The following is a 16562-nucleotide window of genomic DNA, read 5'->3' on the forward strand; positions in this document are numbered from 1 at the left end:
GGGTTTAAGGAACTCATAAGATACAGCCTATTAACTTATTAACCAGATGTCAGTTCATTTTGGGGACTAAAGGAGAAGTTTAACATGTTAGAGAATTATAGAAAGTAGAGGTAAAAAGCGTGGCACTGGTTTTAGATAATATTTCATCTAATTCATAATCATCATAAAGAGCACTTCATCTAGAAAATAATCCTTGTTTTGCTCAGATGGGCTCTTTAATTCACACTATGTGTATACAAATATGACTCTAGCTCCTCAGGTTTGCTCTCTCTGCTATCATTATTAACAGTGGGGTCAGCAGGACCAAAATGGGGACAATTGAGGGATTAAAAAAAGTTAAAGGTCTTATAAAGAGACCAAAAACTATGTGCATGAATGGCCAGCTTTTGGCTGGGGATACATTCCACCCATGGATTTCACCACAACTTTGGGTACAATGATCTCTCCCTGTTCAAGGGCAGGCCTGTGCTGACTTGCCTGACTCTCAAAGCATCTTGCTAAGACCCGTGACATGGAGAGTCTGTTATTTTTAAATGACCTGGATACAAGTTCAGTCTTGCATTTTCCTCACACAACTTGACTCCATCTGCAGCATGTGATCACATGAAGAATGCAATAAAAATGGTCAAAGTTGAAGTTTGTTTTAAGAAGAGACTAAATCGATTGGACTCTTGGGGGGTGGAGCAAGATGGCGGAGGAGTAGGAGACCTGGATTTCGTCTGGTTCCAGGAATTCAGCTGGATAGGGATTAAAACCATTCTGAACACCTACGAACTCAACAGGAGATGGAAGAAAAGAATAGCAACAACTCTCTGAACAGAAAAGCGACCACTTTCTGGAAGGTAGGATGTGCAGAGAAGTGAATCCGAGGCGATATTCGGGAGGACAGACTGCAGGGGAGGGGGCCTCTGTCTGCTGCTTCTGGGAAGTGATAGAGCTGCGGAGCACAAAATCGGAACTTTCAGAAGTCGGCTCTGCTGAGGGACGTCGCTCCAGTGGCTAAGCGGTGGGTGGAACCCTTGCGGGACAGTGTGGTCTCAGGACCCTCGGGGTCACAGAAAGACTGGGGGTGCCTGAGTGCGGCAGAGCTCCCGGGTATCGGAGTGGGGAAGCCGGCTGCAGAGACGGAGCCGAGGTGTGGGTTCTCAGCTCGGGGTTGCCATAAACTGTGATCGGTGACAGTCGGGCCACTGTTCCTCCAGCAGGGACCCAACAAGCGGCAGATCCAGGGAGACTCCCCTTCCTCCCCTGGGAGGAGCGGCGCGGGAGCGCACCGCTGGGATCTGCTGACTTTGGAAACTCCACATGGGGTCGTGCACCAGAGATAGAAACTCTCGGTCATAGGCTGGGTGAGCACAGAGTGCGGCCAGAGACTGGGGAGACGGGAGTGACTGACTGTTTTCCTCTGGGGGCGCACTGAGGAGTGAGGCCTGAATTCTCGGCTCCTCCAGGGTGGAGATTGGGAGGCCGCCATTTTCACTCTCATCCTCCAAAGCTGTACGGAAAGCTTGCAGGGAACAAAAGCTCCTGAGAGCAAACCTGAGCAGCTTGCTTAGCCTGCACTGACAAGGGCGGGGCAATTCCGCCTCCAGCAAAGACATCTAGGAACCACGGCAACAGGCCCCTCCCCCAGAAGATCAGTACAAACAGCCAGCCAAGACCAAGTTTACCAATCAATGAGAACGGCAGAACTCCAGCGCTAGGGGAATACTGCACATAGAATTCATGGCTTTTTTACCATGATTCTTTAGTCTTTCAAAGTTAATTTTTTTAATTTTCTTTCTCATTCTTTTTTTCTTTTCCCTTTTTCAACCAACATGTTATCAATCACTTTTTTAAAAAAGTATTTTTTATTTTTCATTTTTAGAGCCATATTCTATCCCTTCATAGTAGTTACCCTTATTTTTGGTATATATATATATGTTGTTCTCTCTTTAAAATTTTGAAATACAGTTTCTTCTAAGAGATTAAAATATACCCTAAATCTCTAGTGTATGGCTTTGTTCTAGTCTCCTGCCTGATCACATTCTCTCCCTTTTTTTTCTTCTTTCTTTTAAATCTTCTTCTTTCTTTTTTCAACCACCTTCTTATCAATTCTTATTATAAAATCTTTTATACTTTTCATCTTTACAGTCATATTCCATCCCTTCATCATATTAACCCTTATTTTTGTACATATATAAGTTTTTCTTTCTTTAAAATTTTGGGAGGCACTTTCTTCTAACACACCAAAATACGTCTGCAATCTAGTGTGTGGCACTGATCTATGCACCAGCCTGATCATATTTGATCATATTCTGTTTTTTTTCTTTTGTTTTGTTTTAATCTTTTTCTTTCTTTCTTTTTTGTTTTCTCTTTCTTTTTCCTTTCTTTCCCCCTGGTTTGAGGTCTTTTCTGATTTCTTTAGTGTATATTTTCTAGGAACGTTGTACCCTGTTAGCAGTTTGTTCTCTCATTCATCTATTCTCCTCTGGACAAAATGACAAGATGGAAAAAATCACCTGAACAAAAAAAACAAGAGGCAGTACTGACTGCCAGGGACCTAATCAATATGGACATTAGTATGGTGTTGGAACTAGAGTTCAGAATGATGATTTTAAAGATACTAGCTGAGCTTGAAAAGAAAAGGAAGTTATTAGAGAAACCCGTTCTGGAGAAATAAAAGAACTAAAATCTAACCAGGTCGAAATCAAAAAGGCTATTAATGAGGTGCAATAAAAAATGGAGGCTCTAACTGCTAGGATAAATGAGGCAGAAGAGAAAATTAGTGACATAGAAGACCAAATGATGGAAAATAAAGGAGCTGAGAAAAAGAGATCAACAACTACTGGATCACGAGGGCAAAATTCAAGAGATAAGCGATACCGTAAAATGAAACAACATTAGAATAATTGGGATCCCAGAAGAAGAAGAAAGAGAGAGGGGCAGAAGGTATATTGGAGCAAATTATAGCAGAGAACTTCCCCAATTTGGGGAAGGAAACAGGCATCAAAATCCAGGAGGCACAGAGAACCGCTGTCAAAATCAATAAAAATAGGTCAACAACCCGACATCTAATAGTAAAACTTCCGAGTCTCCGAGAGACAAAGAGAAAATCCTGAAAGCAGCTTGGGAGAAGAGATATGTAACCTACAATGGTAGAAACATTAGATTGGCAACAGACCTATCCACAGAGACCTGGCAGGCCAGAAAGGACTGGCATGATATCTTCAGAGCACTAAACGAGAAAAATATGCAGCCAAGAATACTATATCCAGCTAGGCTGTCATTGAAAATAGAAGGGGAGATAAAAAGCTTCCAGGACAAAAAAAACTAAAGGAATTTGCAAACACAAACCCCGCCCTATAAGAAATATGGAAAGCCGTCCTCTAAGCAAAGAGAAAGCCTAAGAGCAAATAGACCAGAAAGGAAGACAGACAATATACAGTAACAGTCACCTCACAGGCAATACAAGGGCACTAAATTCCTATCTTTCAATAGTTACCCTGAATGTAAATGGGCTAAATGCCCCAATCAAAACACACAGGCTATCAGATTGAATTAAAAAACAAGACCCATTGATATGCTGTCTGCAAGAGACTCATTTTAGACCGAAAGACACCCCCAGATTGAAAGTGAAGGGGTGGAAAACCATTTACCATGCTAATGGACACCAAAAGAAAGCTGGGGTGGCAATCCTTATATCAGACAAATTAGATTTTAAACCAAAGTCTGTAATAAGAGATGAGGAAGGACACTATATCCTACTTAAAGGGTCTATCCAACAAGAAGATCTAAAAATTGTGAATATCTATGCCCCTAACATGAGAGCAGCCAATTATATAAGGCAGTTAATAACAAAAACAAAGAAACACATTGACAACAATACAGTAATAGTGGGGGACTTTAACACCCTCCCTTACTGAAATGGACAGATCATCTAAGCAAAAGATCAACAAGGAAATAAAGACCTTAAATGACACACTGGACCAAATGGACTTCACAGACATATTCAGAACATTCCATCCCAAAGCAACGGAATACACATTCTTCTCTAGTGCCCATGGAACATTCTCCAGAATTGATCACATCCTAGGTCACAAATCAGGTCTCAACTGGTACCAAAAGATTGGGATCATTCCCTGCATATTTTCAGACCACAATGCTTTGAAACTAGAACTCAATCACAAGAGGAAAGTCGGAAAGAACTCAAATACATGGAGGCTAAAGAGCATCCTACTAAAGAATGAATGGGTCAACCAGGAAATTAAAGAAGAATTTAAAAACTCATGGAAACCAATGAAAATGAAAACACAACTGTTACTGTTCAAAATCTTTGGGATGCAGCAAAGGCAGTCCTAAGAGGAAAGTATATAGCAATACAAGCCTTTCTCAAGAAACAAGAAAGGTTTCAAATACACAACCTAACCCTACACCGAAAGGAGCTGGAGAAAGAACAGCAAATAAAGCCTAAACCCAGCAGGAGAAGAGAAATAGTAAAGATCAGAGCAGAAATCAATGAAATAGAAACCAAAAGAACAGTAGAACAGATCAACGAAACTAGGAGCTGGTTCTTTGAAAGAATTAAGAAGATTGATAGACCCCTGGCCAGACTTATCAAAAAGAAAAGAGAAATGACCCAAATCAACAAAATCATGAATGAAAGAGGAGAGATCACAACCAACACCAAAGAAATACAAACAATTATAAGAACATATTATGAGCAACTCTATGCCAGCAAATTAGACAATCTGGAAGAAATGGATGCATTCCTAGAGATGTATCAGCTACCAAAATTGAACCAGGAAGAAATAGAAAACCTGAACAGACCTCTAACCACTAAGGAAATTGAAGCAGTCATCAAAAATCTCCCAAAAACAAGAGCCCAGGGCCAGATGGCGTCCAGGGAAATTATACCAAACATTTAAAGAAGAATTAATACCTATTCTTCTGAAACAGTTCCAAAAAATAGAAATGGAAGGAAAACTTCCAAACTCGTTTTATGAACCCCCCATTACCTTGATCCCCAAAACAAAGACCCCATCAAAAAGGAGAATTACAGACCAATATCCTTGATGAGCATAGATGCAAAAATTCTTACCAAAATACTAACCAATAGGATCCAACAGTACATTAAAAGGATTATTCACCATGACCAAGTGGGATTTATCCCAGGGCTGCAAGGTTGGTTCAACATCCGCAAATCAATCAATGTGCTACAATACATTAATAAAAGAAAGAACAAGAACCATATGATGCTCTCTATAGAGCAGAAAAAGCATTTGACAAAGTGCAATATCTTTCTTGATCAAAACTCTTCATAGTATAGGGATAGAGAGTACATACCTCGATATCATAAAAGCCATCTATGAGAAACCCACAGCGAATATCATTCTCAATGGGGAAAATCTGAGAGCTTTCCCTCTAAGGTCAGGACCATGACAGGGATGTCCACTATCACCACTGCTATTCAACATAGTATTAGAAGTCCTAGCCACAGCAATCAGACAACAAAAAGAAATCAAAGGCATCCAAATCAGCAAAGAAGAAGTCAAACTCTCACTCTTTGCAGATGATATGATACTTTATGTGGAAAACCCAAAAGACTCCACCCCAAAACTGGTAGAACTCAAACAGGAATTCCGTAAAGGAGGAGGATAGAAAATTAATGCACAGAATTCAGTGGCATTCCTATACACCAACAACAAGACAGAAGAGAGAGAAATTAAGGAGTCAATCCCATTTACAATTGCACCCAAAACCATAAGATACCTAGGAATAAATCTCACCAAATGATCTGTACTCAGAAAACTATAAAATACTCATGAAAGAAATTGAGGAAGACACAGAGAAATGGAAAAATGTTCCATGCTCATGGATTGGAAGAACAAACATTGTGAAGATGTCAATGCTACCTAGAGCAATCTACACATTCAATGCAATCCCCATCAAAATACCATCCACTTTTTTCAAAGAAATGGAACAAATAATCCTAAAATTTGTATGGAATCAGAAAAGACCCCAAATAGCCAGAGGAATGTTGAAAAAGAAAAGCAAAGCTGGCGGCATCACAATTCCGGACTTCAAGCTCTATTACAAAGCTGTGATCATCAAGACAGTACGGTACTGGCACAAAAACAGACGCATAGATCAATGGAACAGAATCGAGAGCCCAGAAATGGACCCTCAACTCTATGGTCATCCAATCTTTGACAAAACAGGAAAGAATATCCAATGGAAAAAAGACAGTCTCTTCAACAAATGGCATTGGGAAAATTGGACAGCCACGTGCAGAAGAATGAAACTGGAGCATTTCCTTACACCACACACAAAAATAGACTTCACATGGTTGAAAGATCTAAATGTGAAACAGGAATCCATCATCATCGTAAAGCAGAACACAGGCAGAAACCTCCTCGACCTCAGCCACAGCAACTTCTTCCTAGAAACATCGCCAAAGGCAAGGGAAGCAAGGGCAAAAATGAACTATTGGGATTTCATCAAGATAAAAAGCTTTTGCACAGCAAAAGAAACAGTCCACAAAACCAAAAGACAACCGACAGAATGGGAAAGATATTTGCAAATGACATATCAGATAAAGGGCTAGTATCCAAAATCTATAAAGAACTTCTTAAACTCAACACCCAAAGAACAAATGATCCAGTCAAGAAATGGGCAGAAGACATGAACAGACATTTTTCCACAGAAGGCATCCAAATGGCCAACAGACACATGAAGAAGTGCTCAACATCGCTCAGCATCAGGGAAATCCAAATCAAAACCTCAATGAGATGTCACCTCACACCAGTCAGAATGGCTAAAATTAACAAGTCAGGAAATGACAGATGTTGGTGGGGATGCGAAGAAAGGGGAACCCTTCTACACTGTTGGTGGGAATGCAAGCTGGTGCAGCCACTCTGGAAAACAGTATGGAGCTTCCTCAAAAAGTTGAAAATAGAGCTACCATACAATCCGGCAATTGCACTACTGGGAATTTACCCCAAAGTTACAAATGTAGGGATCCGAAGGGGCACATGCACCCCAATGTTTATAGCAGCAGTGTCCACAATAGCCAAACTGTGGAAAGAGCCAAGATGTCCATCGACAGATGAATGGATAAGGATGATGTGGTATATATACACAATGGAATATTATGCAGCCATCAAAAGCAATAAAATCTTGCCATTTGCAATGACGTGGATGAAACTTGAGAGTGTTATGCTGAGCAAAATAAGTCAGTCAGAGAAAGACATGTTTCATATGACCTCACTGATATGAGGATTTCTTCATTTCAGGAAATAAACTGAGTGTTGCTGGAGTGGTGGGGGGTGGGAGGGATGGGGTGGCTGGGTGAGAGACATTGGGTAGGGTATGCGCTATGGTGAGCGCTGTGAATTGTGCAAGACTGTTGAATCACAGATCTGTACCTCTGAAACAAATAATGCAAGATATGTTAAGAAAAAAAGAAAAAGAAGAAGATAGCAGGAGAACAAGAATGAAGGGGAGTAAATCGGAGGGGGAGATGAACCATGAGAGACGATGGACTTTGAAAAACAAACTGAGGGTTCTATAGCGGAGGGGGGTGGGATGATGGGTTAATCTGGTGATGGGTATTAAAGAGGCACGTACTGCATGGAGCACTGGGTGTTATACGCAAATAATGAATCATGGAACAGAACATCAAAAACTAATGATGTAATATATGGTGATTAACATAAAAAAAGAGTCTAAATCATAGTTCTCCTCTGTTATGGGTAAATATTGTTTAAAAAGAGAAGTAGTTAGACTTTGTTATTGATAAAATATTTTCTTTTTTTGTTGTTTTTAAAGATTTTATTCATTTATTCAAGAGAGAGTGAGTGAGAGAACATGAGTTGGGGGAGGGGCAGAGGGAGAGGGAGAAGCATACTTCCCATGAGCAGGGAGCTCAAGGAGGGGCTCCATCCCAGTACTCTGGGATCATGACCTGAGTCAAAAATAGACACAGAAGGAAAGCTTCCAGACTCATTTATTTTTTGAAACAGCTTCAGGAGAATAGGTATTATTTCTTCTCTGAATGTTTGGTAGAATTCCCCAGGAAATCCATCAGGCCCTGGACTCCTGTTTTTTGGGAGGTTTTTGATCACTGCTTCAATCTTGTTACTGGTTATTGGTCTATTCAGGTTGTCAGTTTCTTCCTGTTTCAGTCTTGGTAGTTTATAGGTTTCTAGGAAGGCATCCATTTCTTCCAGGTTGCTTAATTTATTGGCATATAGTTGTTGATAATAATTTCTAATCATTGTTTCTATCTTCTTGGTGTTAGTCATGATCTCTCCCCTTTCATTTATAATTTTATTAACTTGGGTCCTTTCTCTTCTTCTGGATAAGTCTGGCCAGTGGTTTATCGATTTTATTAATTGTTTCAAAGAACCAGCTTCTAGTTTCATTGATCTCTACTGTATTTCTGGTTTTTAATTCATTGATCTCTGCTCTAATCTTAATTATTTCTCTTGTAATGCGTGGCTTAGGCATCATTTGTTGCTTTTTCTCCAGTTCTTTAAGGTGTAAAGTTAGTTGGTAAATTCGGGATTTTTCTATTTTTTTGAGTGAGGCTTGGATGGCTATGTATTTCCCCCTTAGGGCCACCTTTGCAGTATCCCATAGATTTTGGACAGATGTGTTTTCATTCTCATTGGTTTCCATGAATTTTTTAAGTTCTTCTTTGATTTCCTGGTTGACCCAACATTCTTAAGCCGAGTGGTCTTGAACTTCCAAGTGTTTGAATTTCATCCAATTTTTTTCTTGTGATTGAGTTCCAGTTTTAAAGCATTATGGTCTGAGAATATGCAGGGAATAATCTCAATCTTTTGGTTATCAGTTGAGACCTGATTTGTGACCCAGTATGTGGTCTATTCTGGAGTAAGTTCCATGTGCACTCAAGAAAAATGAGTATTCTGTTGTTTTAGGGTGGGATGTTCTGTATATATCTATGAAGTCCATCTGGTCCAGTGTTTCATTCAAAGCTCTTGTTTCTTTGTTGATTTTCTGCTTAGATGATCTGTCTATTGCTGAGAGTGGAATGTTGAAGTCTCCTACAATTAACGTATTATTAGCAATATGTCTCTTTATTTTGGTTAACAGTTAGCTTATGTAGTTGGCTGCTCCTATGCTGGGGGCATAGATATTTACAATTGTTAGATCTTCTTGGTGGATAGACCCTTTAAGAATGATATAGTGTCCTTCTGTGTCTCTAACTACAGTCTTTAGCTAAAATCTAATTTGCCTAGTATGAAAATTTCTACGCCAGCTTTCTTTTGAGGTCCGTTGGCATGAAATATGGTTCTCCATTCCTTCACGTTCAGTCTGGATGTATCTTTAACTTCAAAATGAGTCTCTTGTAGACAGCATATGGATGGGTTCTGTCTTTTTATCCAATCTGCAACCCTGTGCCATTTTATGGGAGCATTTAGGCCATTCACGTTGAGAGTGATTATTGAAAGATATGAATTTGTTGTCATCATGTTGCCTGTGAAGTTCTTGTTTCTATAGATTGTCTTTGTAAATTTCTGTTCTATATCACTCTTGAGGTCTTTCTCCTTTTATAGAAACCCCCTTAATGTTTCTTGCAGGGCCGACTCGGTGATCACATTTTCTTTCAGTTTCTGCCAGTCTTGGAAGCTCTGTATCTCTCCATCCATTCTAAATGATAGCCTTGCCAGATAAAGTATTCTTGGCTACATGTTCTTCTCATTTAGTACCCTGAATATGTCTTGCCAGCCCTTTCTGGCCTGCCAGGTCTCTGTGAATAGATTTGATGTTATTCTGATGTTCCTCTGTACATAAGAAATCTCTTCCCCCTAATTTCCCCTAAGATGGTTTCCTTTGTTCTAAGATTTGTGAGCTTTACTATTACATGCTGGGGCATTGATCTCTTCTCCTTGACCTTGGGAGATGTCCTCTCTGCCTCTAGGACACCAACGTTTGTTTCATTCCCCAGATTAGGGAAGTTCTCAGCTATGATTTGCTCAAATATATCTTCTAGTCTCCTCTCTCTCTCCACCCCCTCAGGGTCCCCAATAATTCTGATATTGGAACGTTTCATCACTTATTTCTCTAATTCTGTTTTCATGGATTTTAAGCTGTTTTTTCCAGGCCTCCTCCAGTTCCTTCTTTTCTATTAGTTTGTCTTCTAGATCACTAATTTGTTTTCCTGCCTCGTTTACCCTAGCTGTTAGATTATCTAGATTAGATTTGATCTTATTGATAGCATTTTTAAGTTTTGCCAGTTCAGCTTTCATTACTGCCCTTAGAGACTCTATGTTGCCATTGATCGATTTATTCATTCTCGCTACCGTCTTCATAACTGTTACCCTGAAGTCCATTTCTGACATCTTGGTTATATCTGTATCCATTTGTAAATCTTGGCAAAAGTCACAGTCTCTGAGTTTTTCCTGTTTTGGGGTTCCCCCTCTTAGTCATTCTGTTGAGGGGTGGTTGAGGGAATGTACGGAGTCCAAATTATTGACCACAACCCAAGCAAGATGCACCTGTTTTATAGGGACCTTAGGGTTGTTTGCCTCTTGTTCTTCCAGCCTGTCTTCTGGGGGAGGGGCCTGCCATGCTGTTACTCAGGCAACCCTGTTTGGGCAGAGTTGCCCTGCCTCCTGTGGCAGGGGATGGGCTCAGTGAAAACAATTTTTGGGAGGCTTTTGTTCTCTGGTGGCTTTCCCTGGTGGCTTTCCATGTCTCTTCTGAGGGTCAGAGCAGAAGAGGCTGTTTCCAACCCTCTGCCTCAGAGCAGAGAGATTGCAGTCTGTTCTTGAGTGAGCTCTCCAGGCCGCACTGTCTCCGTTTCTGTCTGTACTGCTAAAACCCCAGCGTCCTGGGTTGTGGGCCCCACAGCCACACTCCCAGCCCTTACTTCCAGGTCCAGGCACATCTCTTTGCCCTTTGTGCTTCTAAAACTGCCAGCCGCCCCCAGTTCACACATGCAGTCCCACCGCTCTAGGTTTCAGTCCAGGGGGCTGCCCTAAAGTCCTTTCCCCACTGCTACTGGTCTTCAAATCTGTGCCCCAGTCCCCGGGGCAGGAGGCTTTTGCACTCCTGTGTTATTTCCCCTTCCCAGCTCAAGCGCTTATGGCAACTCCCATCCCCTTCCTTTTATCTTCCAATATCATGTGGAATCACAGCTCCCTACTCCATACCTCGAAACTAGCTGCTATGGATGTTCTGTTTGTAGAGATCTAGATATATCTTCTTACATCTTAGGCTGATTTCGTGGGTGTTTAGAGTGGTCTAGTAGATATCCAGCTCAATTCAGGGGAACAGTTGAAATAGGGTCCCCTACTCCTCCACCATCTTTGCCCCCCCCCCCAAATTGAGTTCTAAGTGAGTTCCCAAATATTGGAGATATTGTGTGTTGTAAAAAATGAAAAAAAAACCCAACATTCTATAAAGAAATGACATCATCCTGATTGCCACTAAGATCCATGCAAATGACTCAAGTGCTGTTTTTTTACCTGCAGGTTTTAAATCCATTCTACTTGTTCCAAGCCTTTACCCTAACTTTGTGGCTGTCTCAAGGTTATGTAGAATACTCTGTGGCCATCATCATCTTGTCTGTTATCTCCATTGTCTTAAGTGTGTATGATTTGCGACAGGTAAGAGATGAAATCACAGTGGGATTCTATTTAGCTTCTGGTGCCCAAGCAGCAAAACCTACAGGATTTCCACTGAAATCAAGGAGTTGCTTTGTTAATCTTATGTCATAAAGCAAAAAGCAAGGTCTTACTCAATGAGGGATCTCAGGAGGAGGGCTTCAGGACTGGCAGGTAGATGAAAATGTCCTTGCAAAGTCCAATTATCGACTGAAGGCTGAACGGCATACTATGTTTGAAAGGACTCTGAGGTTGTGTCTGAATATGCCCTTTAAGCCCTTGAAAACTTCAGAACGCTAGTGAGAGATTTTCTGACCACTAATAATTTGGGAACATGTGTTGTAGACTAGAGTCAATTCCTATTGGACCGTATTAGGTGTTAGCCCATCTATCCAGATAAACAACTTGGGTCAGGATGTATACAAATAATAGAAATTTATTTAAACTATCCTAATCATCAAAGGGATATATATTATAAATATGTACCAGTAGCTCATAGAACCCAAGGACATAAAGTGCAGCAGACTTTAACAGGGGCTGGACCCATGAACTTGGGTTATTCTCCCCAGCCTCCTCTTCTCTGACAGGCATGAAATTCGGTACACATATTTTGAGGCAAATGTTCTCCTTCCCTCATCTTCTCTAATAATTGAGAGTACCCAGAGCTCTGGCAGCCTGCAACAGTGTGTTCCAGGTAGCTCTCTCCTTCCACTGACACACAGAGTTGGAACAGGGGTCACCTGACCCTGTAGAAGCCAGTCCATCAACAGGAATAATGCCAACACAACTTTTTGCCTGGGATCCAAGCCTAAGGGCTTGAAGCTGTCTGTTATACTCTGTTAGGAATGTGACCTGAGAAATGCTGCCTAGCCAGGATCAGAATGGGTACCTTTGAGCCCTGTGTGTGTACAAACAGAGAAAACACTTGTGCAGAGAGAGAGCAAAAGAATAAGCCAAATACACAGTGAGACACAGAGGTGAGCAATATGGAGTCTAGGGGAGAGGGAGAGGCCAGGGAGAAGGAGAGGGTACAGGGAGAGGGAGAATGAATGACCTGCTCCTCAAAGTATTTCCTGTTCCTGTTTGGAGCCCTTGGGAACCCTGGCTTCACTTCCCACCTTAGGTTCGTACAACATCCCTGCATCTTCACAAATTCTCATCTGCCTAAGCAAACTTAACAAATTTCTGTTACCTGTAATCAATGGGTCCCAAGTAAATGTGGTGTTACCATGTGCTATGTTACACCCCCTAGAATGTTTCCACATATTTCCCCTGACTTAAATACTGTTTTTGTTCTACACATTTCCCATCTACATGTTTATGACAAATTTTAGTCTCCCTTTTAAAATTTATTTATAATGTCCATTTCTTCATTTAGAACTTAGGTGTAACTGTCTTGAGGGAAATGGAAAAGAAATATAGAGATCCCTGTGTGGGAGCTGGGGGAAGGGTTACAGAAAAAATAGGTTTGATTCTTCACTCTAAAGGGCAAGTTTTCAGTGAGAGAATTACTCAAGATTCCTAAGCTCTTGACCTATTAAATCAAAATATCCAGGGTAACAAGAGGAATCTGCACTTTTTTAGTTTCATAACAGGTGATTGCTATGCATGCTAAAAGCTTAAGAGCTGTTGTTCCAGAGGAATCCGCCAAAGGACAAATTCAAGCACCAGGATCCCAAATACATCTGTTTAGTTATTTATTAATTTCATCATCAGCTGGACATATTTTTCACTCTTTCTACTCTATAAGATGCACAGAAATACTAGTTTATATGGAGATTTATTTATATATTTATTAATTTGTTTTATTAGAACAGGAACGTACTTTGTATATTAATCTGGAACTTGTATTTTTCACTTTACAATACATATAATGGCCATACACCAAGTAAATAAATAATTCTAAACCATCTTTAAAACTAATGGTGTGACATTCCATGGTATATCATAAATTATTCGACCATCCTTTTATTTATGGAAAACAAGGGGTTTCCTCTCCAATTTTTGCCACAAGTATGCTGAATTACACACAACTACAATATAGATGTGTCTTTACATATTAGTGTTCACAATTTTTTTTTTAGCAAAGCAACCAAAAGCCAGGTTGTTGTATCAAAAAATATGTATATTTTAGATGTTAATAGATACTGAGATAGAGATATTATTTTCTTCAAATAAAATAACAGCAACATATGAGAGTATCCATTTCCCCAAATCCTTGCCAGCATTTGGTGTTATATATTGATGTTTAAAATTTTTCAAGCTAGCATGTTTTTTACAAAGTGTGTCCCATTGACATTTTAATTACATTTTGCTGATTAGTGAGATTAGATGCATTTTTCTCTAATAGATATTTGCGTTTTTCTTTTCTGTTTACTATCTCTTTATATCCACCATACATGTGGAAGAGTTTCATTTTTTAGTCTACCTTTTTCCTTTTGACCTTGACTTTTCCCAGATATTTAAAAATGTATGTGGTCAAATATGTTTCTCTTTTCCTTTTCTGGGTTTCTGGGTTTCCTGTTTTGCTTATCAAGTTCTCCTCTTGAGTAGGTATGCTCTGTTTTTCCATTTGTAATTTTCTTAATATTTATTTTAAAATCCTTAATGAATCTTGAACATTCAGGTTTTACATCTTAATAATCCCTAAATGCCTTTGCTTAAAATAGTGACTGGCCTGGGAATTTCATTTGATGGCAGGACTGAGAAAGAGTTCTTTAACAAGGAGACACTAATCCCATTAGCAGTTCCTATTTGTTAACAGAAGCTTATCTGACCCACCCTGTAAGGCATCTTGCAACACTATAGGACATGAGCCAGTTTCCTGAAACTGTATCTTTGCAGTTTCAGTCAGAAATCCTCAACAATCAATATTTCTTTAGCACTTTACAATTTGCAATTGACTCCCACATCTGTAATAGATATGCTTGTGTAGGGCAGGGCAAACTCTAAAATGATACAGTTGTGATTGTTGTAACCTCCCACCACCTGAGAGAGAGGGACAGGAACAATCACGGAGGTGAAGTGCCTTGCTCAGACTTGCCATGTAATGGTGGCTATACAGACCATGGCCCCAGGTTTCCTGACTCCAAGTCAAGTGCTTCATACCATCCCACTGAGCAAAATTTCAAAGCGACCTATGAGTTTCCTTGCCGCAGTAAATGATTGTTTGATAATTTTATTACAATAAGATTGGGGAAGGGGGTTGCCAGGAACGGAAGAAGCATCTCCGGTCATCTCCAAATCCTGCTGAACAAATACCAGCCTTTGAAAGTTGCAAGAGAGGAAGTGTTGGCAGGAGCGGAATAAGCTGTCTTCCTGCATCTTCTCTAGCCCCAAATCATGCTGCAAAGAGAGAGCAATCTTGCCTAAGCCAAGAAACACCCCGTGGCAGCCCCTACCAAGTTTGGTGCGGGTGTGAATGCAAGTTGAGTTGGCATTCAACTGTCTTTATACTGAGCTGTATCCCATTCTCCATTGCTGGCTCCTCAGGGGGCTGCTAGAAATAGCACGGACAGTATCTGACCCACAGTGCGTTGCCTTCAGTCATGACTGAGCCGGGCTCAAAAGATACCCGAGTTAATGCCCTCATTACTCATCTCTGGAGGAAATCCAGCCACAGCAAACACAAGGACACACAGCAATAGATGCCGAAAAATAACAATATGCAAATTAGTCTTGGTGGAAACTCATCCTGGTCCCACTAAACAGGGACTGGAGAAACCAGAGGGGGCCTGATGAAAATCAGGCAGTGAGCTTCCAAATCACGGCAAGCATCACAGCCCTTGCTTGCTCCTAAATGGTTGGTTGCCATAGAAACCTGTGTTTGTAGAGTTTCCCGGTACATTAGCTCAAAGAGAATGCTTACATTATCCTTCTCCAGTGTTGTTGGGAGAAGTAAAATAATTCAGTTCTATTAAATAAATATTTGCTGAGGGCCTACTATGTGATAGACTCCCAGGATACCTGGATGAGTACTTGGCTCTTCTTTGAACTGCCTCCTTCACAGGGGAGACCTGACAAGAAAACAGCTGTAATGGAATGTGATCAGTTCACTAATACAGGTGGAAACACAGAGAGCGGAACAATTAATTCTTTCTGGGGATGTTAGTGACTTAGAGAGTGGAGGTGACATTTGAGCAGGGCTTTATGTGAAGGATTCGAAAGAGTTTGCTAGTAGAAAACCTGAGTGAGCATTCCAGGTATTAGCTTGAACAGAGGCGTGGAAGCATGGCAGGTTTCTCAGAACGCTAAGCCTGATGAACAAATCCAGCTTGATGCCAAAATGAGTTTTGAGAGTTACAGTCAATCATTATGAACTCATACTTCACCACTTCCAAATGTGTTGATTATCATCCTCTTAAGCTAGGTTGAAGTTATCATGGCATTGACTAAGAGTTTGCTAAGCAAGAAAGTAACTTAAAGAAATTTATAAGGAAGGTTATTTATCTTCTTAAAAGAAAAAGGCTGTTTTCAAGCACTTTAGGAGAATGTGTTCTCAACAGAAAAGGCTTTAGAGTCAGATGAACTGGGGTTTTACTTTCAATCTTAATACTTAGTAAGTAAATGATTGCAGGCAAGTTACTTTAACATTTTCAAGTCCCTATTTTGTCTTGGTTTTGGTTTTGTTTGGCCTTTATTTTGTTATGTGTACATTGGAGATGATAACATTTTCATCGTCAGATTAGATTGAGGAGTAAAAAAAAAGGAAAATCAAACAATACACTCCAAGTGCTTACAACAGTGTTTGGCACAGAGTAGTTGCTTAATGTTTCAAACTAATAAATAAATAAATAAATAAATAAATAAATAAATAAATAAATAATAAAATAACTTTAAAAATAATAATAATGTGAGCCATTATAAACGCTGGGTATTTCTTCTATGAAGCCTTGGGGGCTTTGAATAAATCTCTGATATGTAAAATAAATCAGTATCAGACCATGT

General features: G+C 40.2%; 1 protein-coding gene across 1 annotated transcript in view; it reads left to right on the top strand.

Moving 5' to 3' along the window:
- ATP13A5 (ATPase 13A5) overlaps positions 1–16562 on the top strand; it is a 115752-nt gene that overhangs the window by 24954 nt on the left and 74236 nt on the right. The window contains exon 7 of the mRNA XM_028101090.2: positions 11484–11618. Coding sequence (XP_027956891.2) covers positions 11484–11618 — 135 coding nt within the window. The remainder of the gene's footprint in view (positions 1–11483; positions 11619–16562) is intronic.

This window comes from Eumetopias jubatus, unplaced genomic scaffold (assembly GCF_037043125.1).
Source record: "Eumetopias jubatus isolate StellerSeaLion01/CBP00866 unplaced genomic scaffold, mEumJub1_p1.0 scaffold_1, whole genome shotgun sequence".
Taxonomy (NCBI): Eukaryota; Metazoa; Chordata; class Mammalia; order Carnivora; family Otariidae; genus Eumetopias; species Eumetopias jubatus.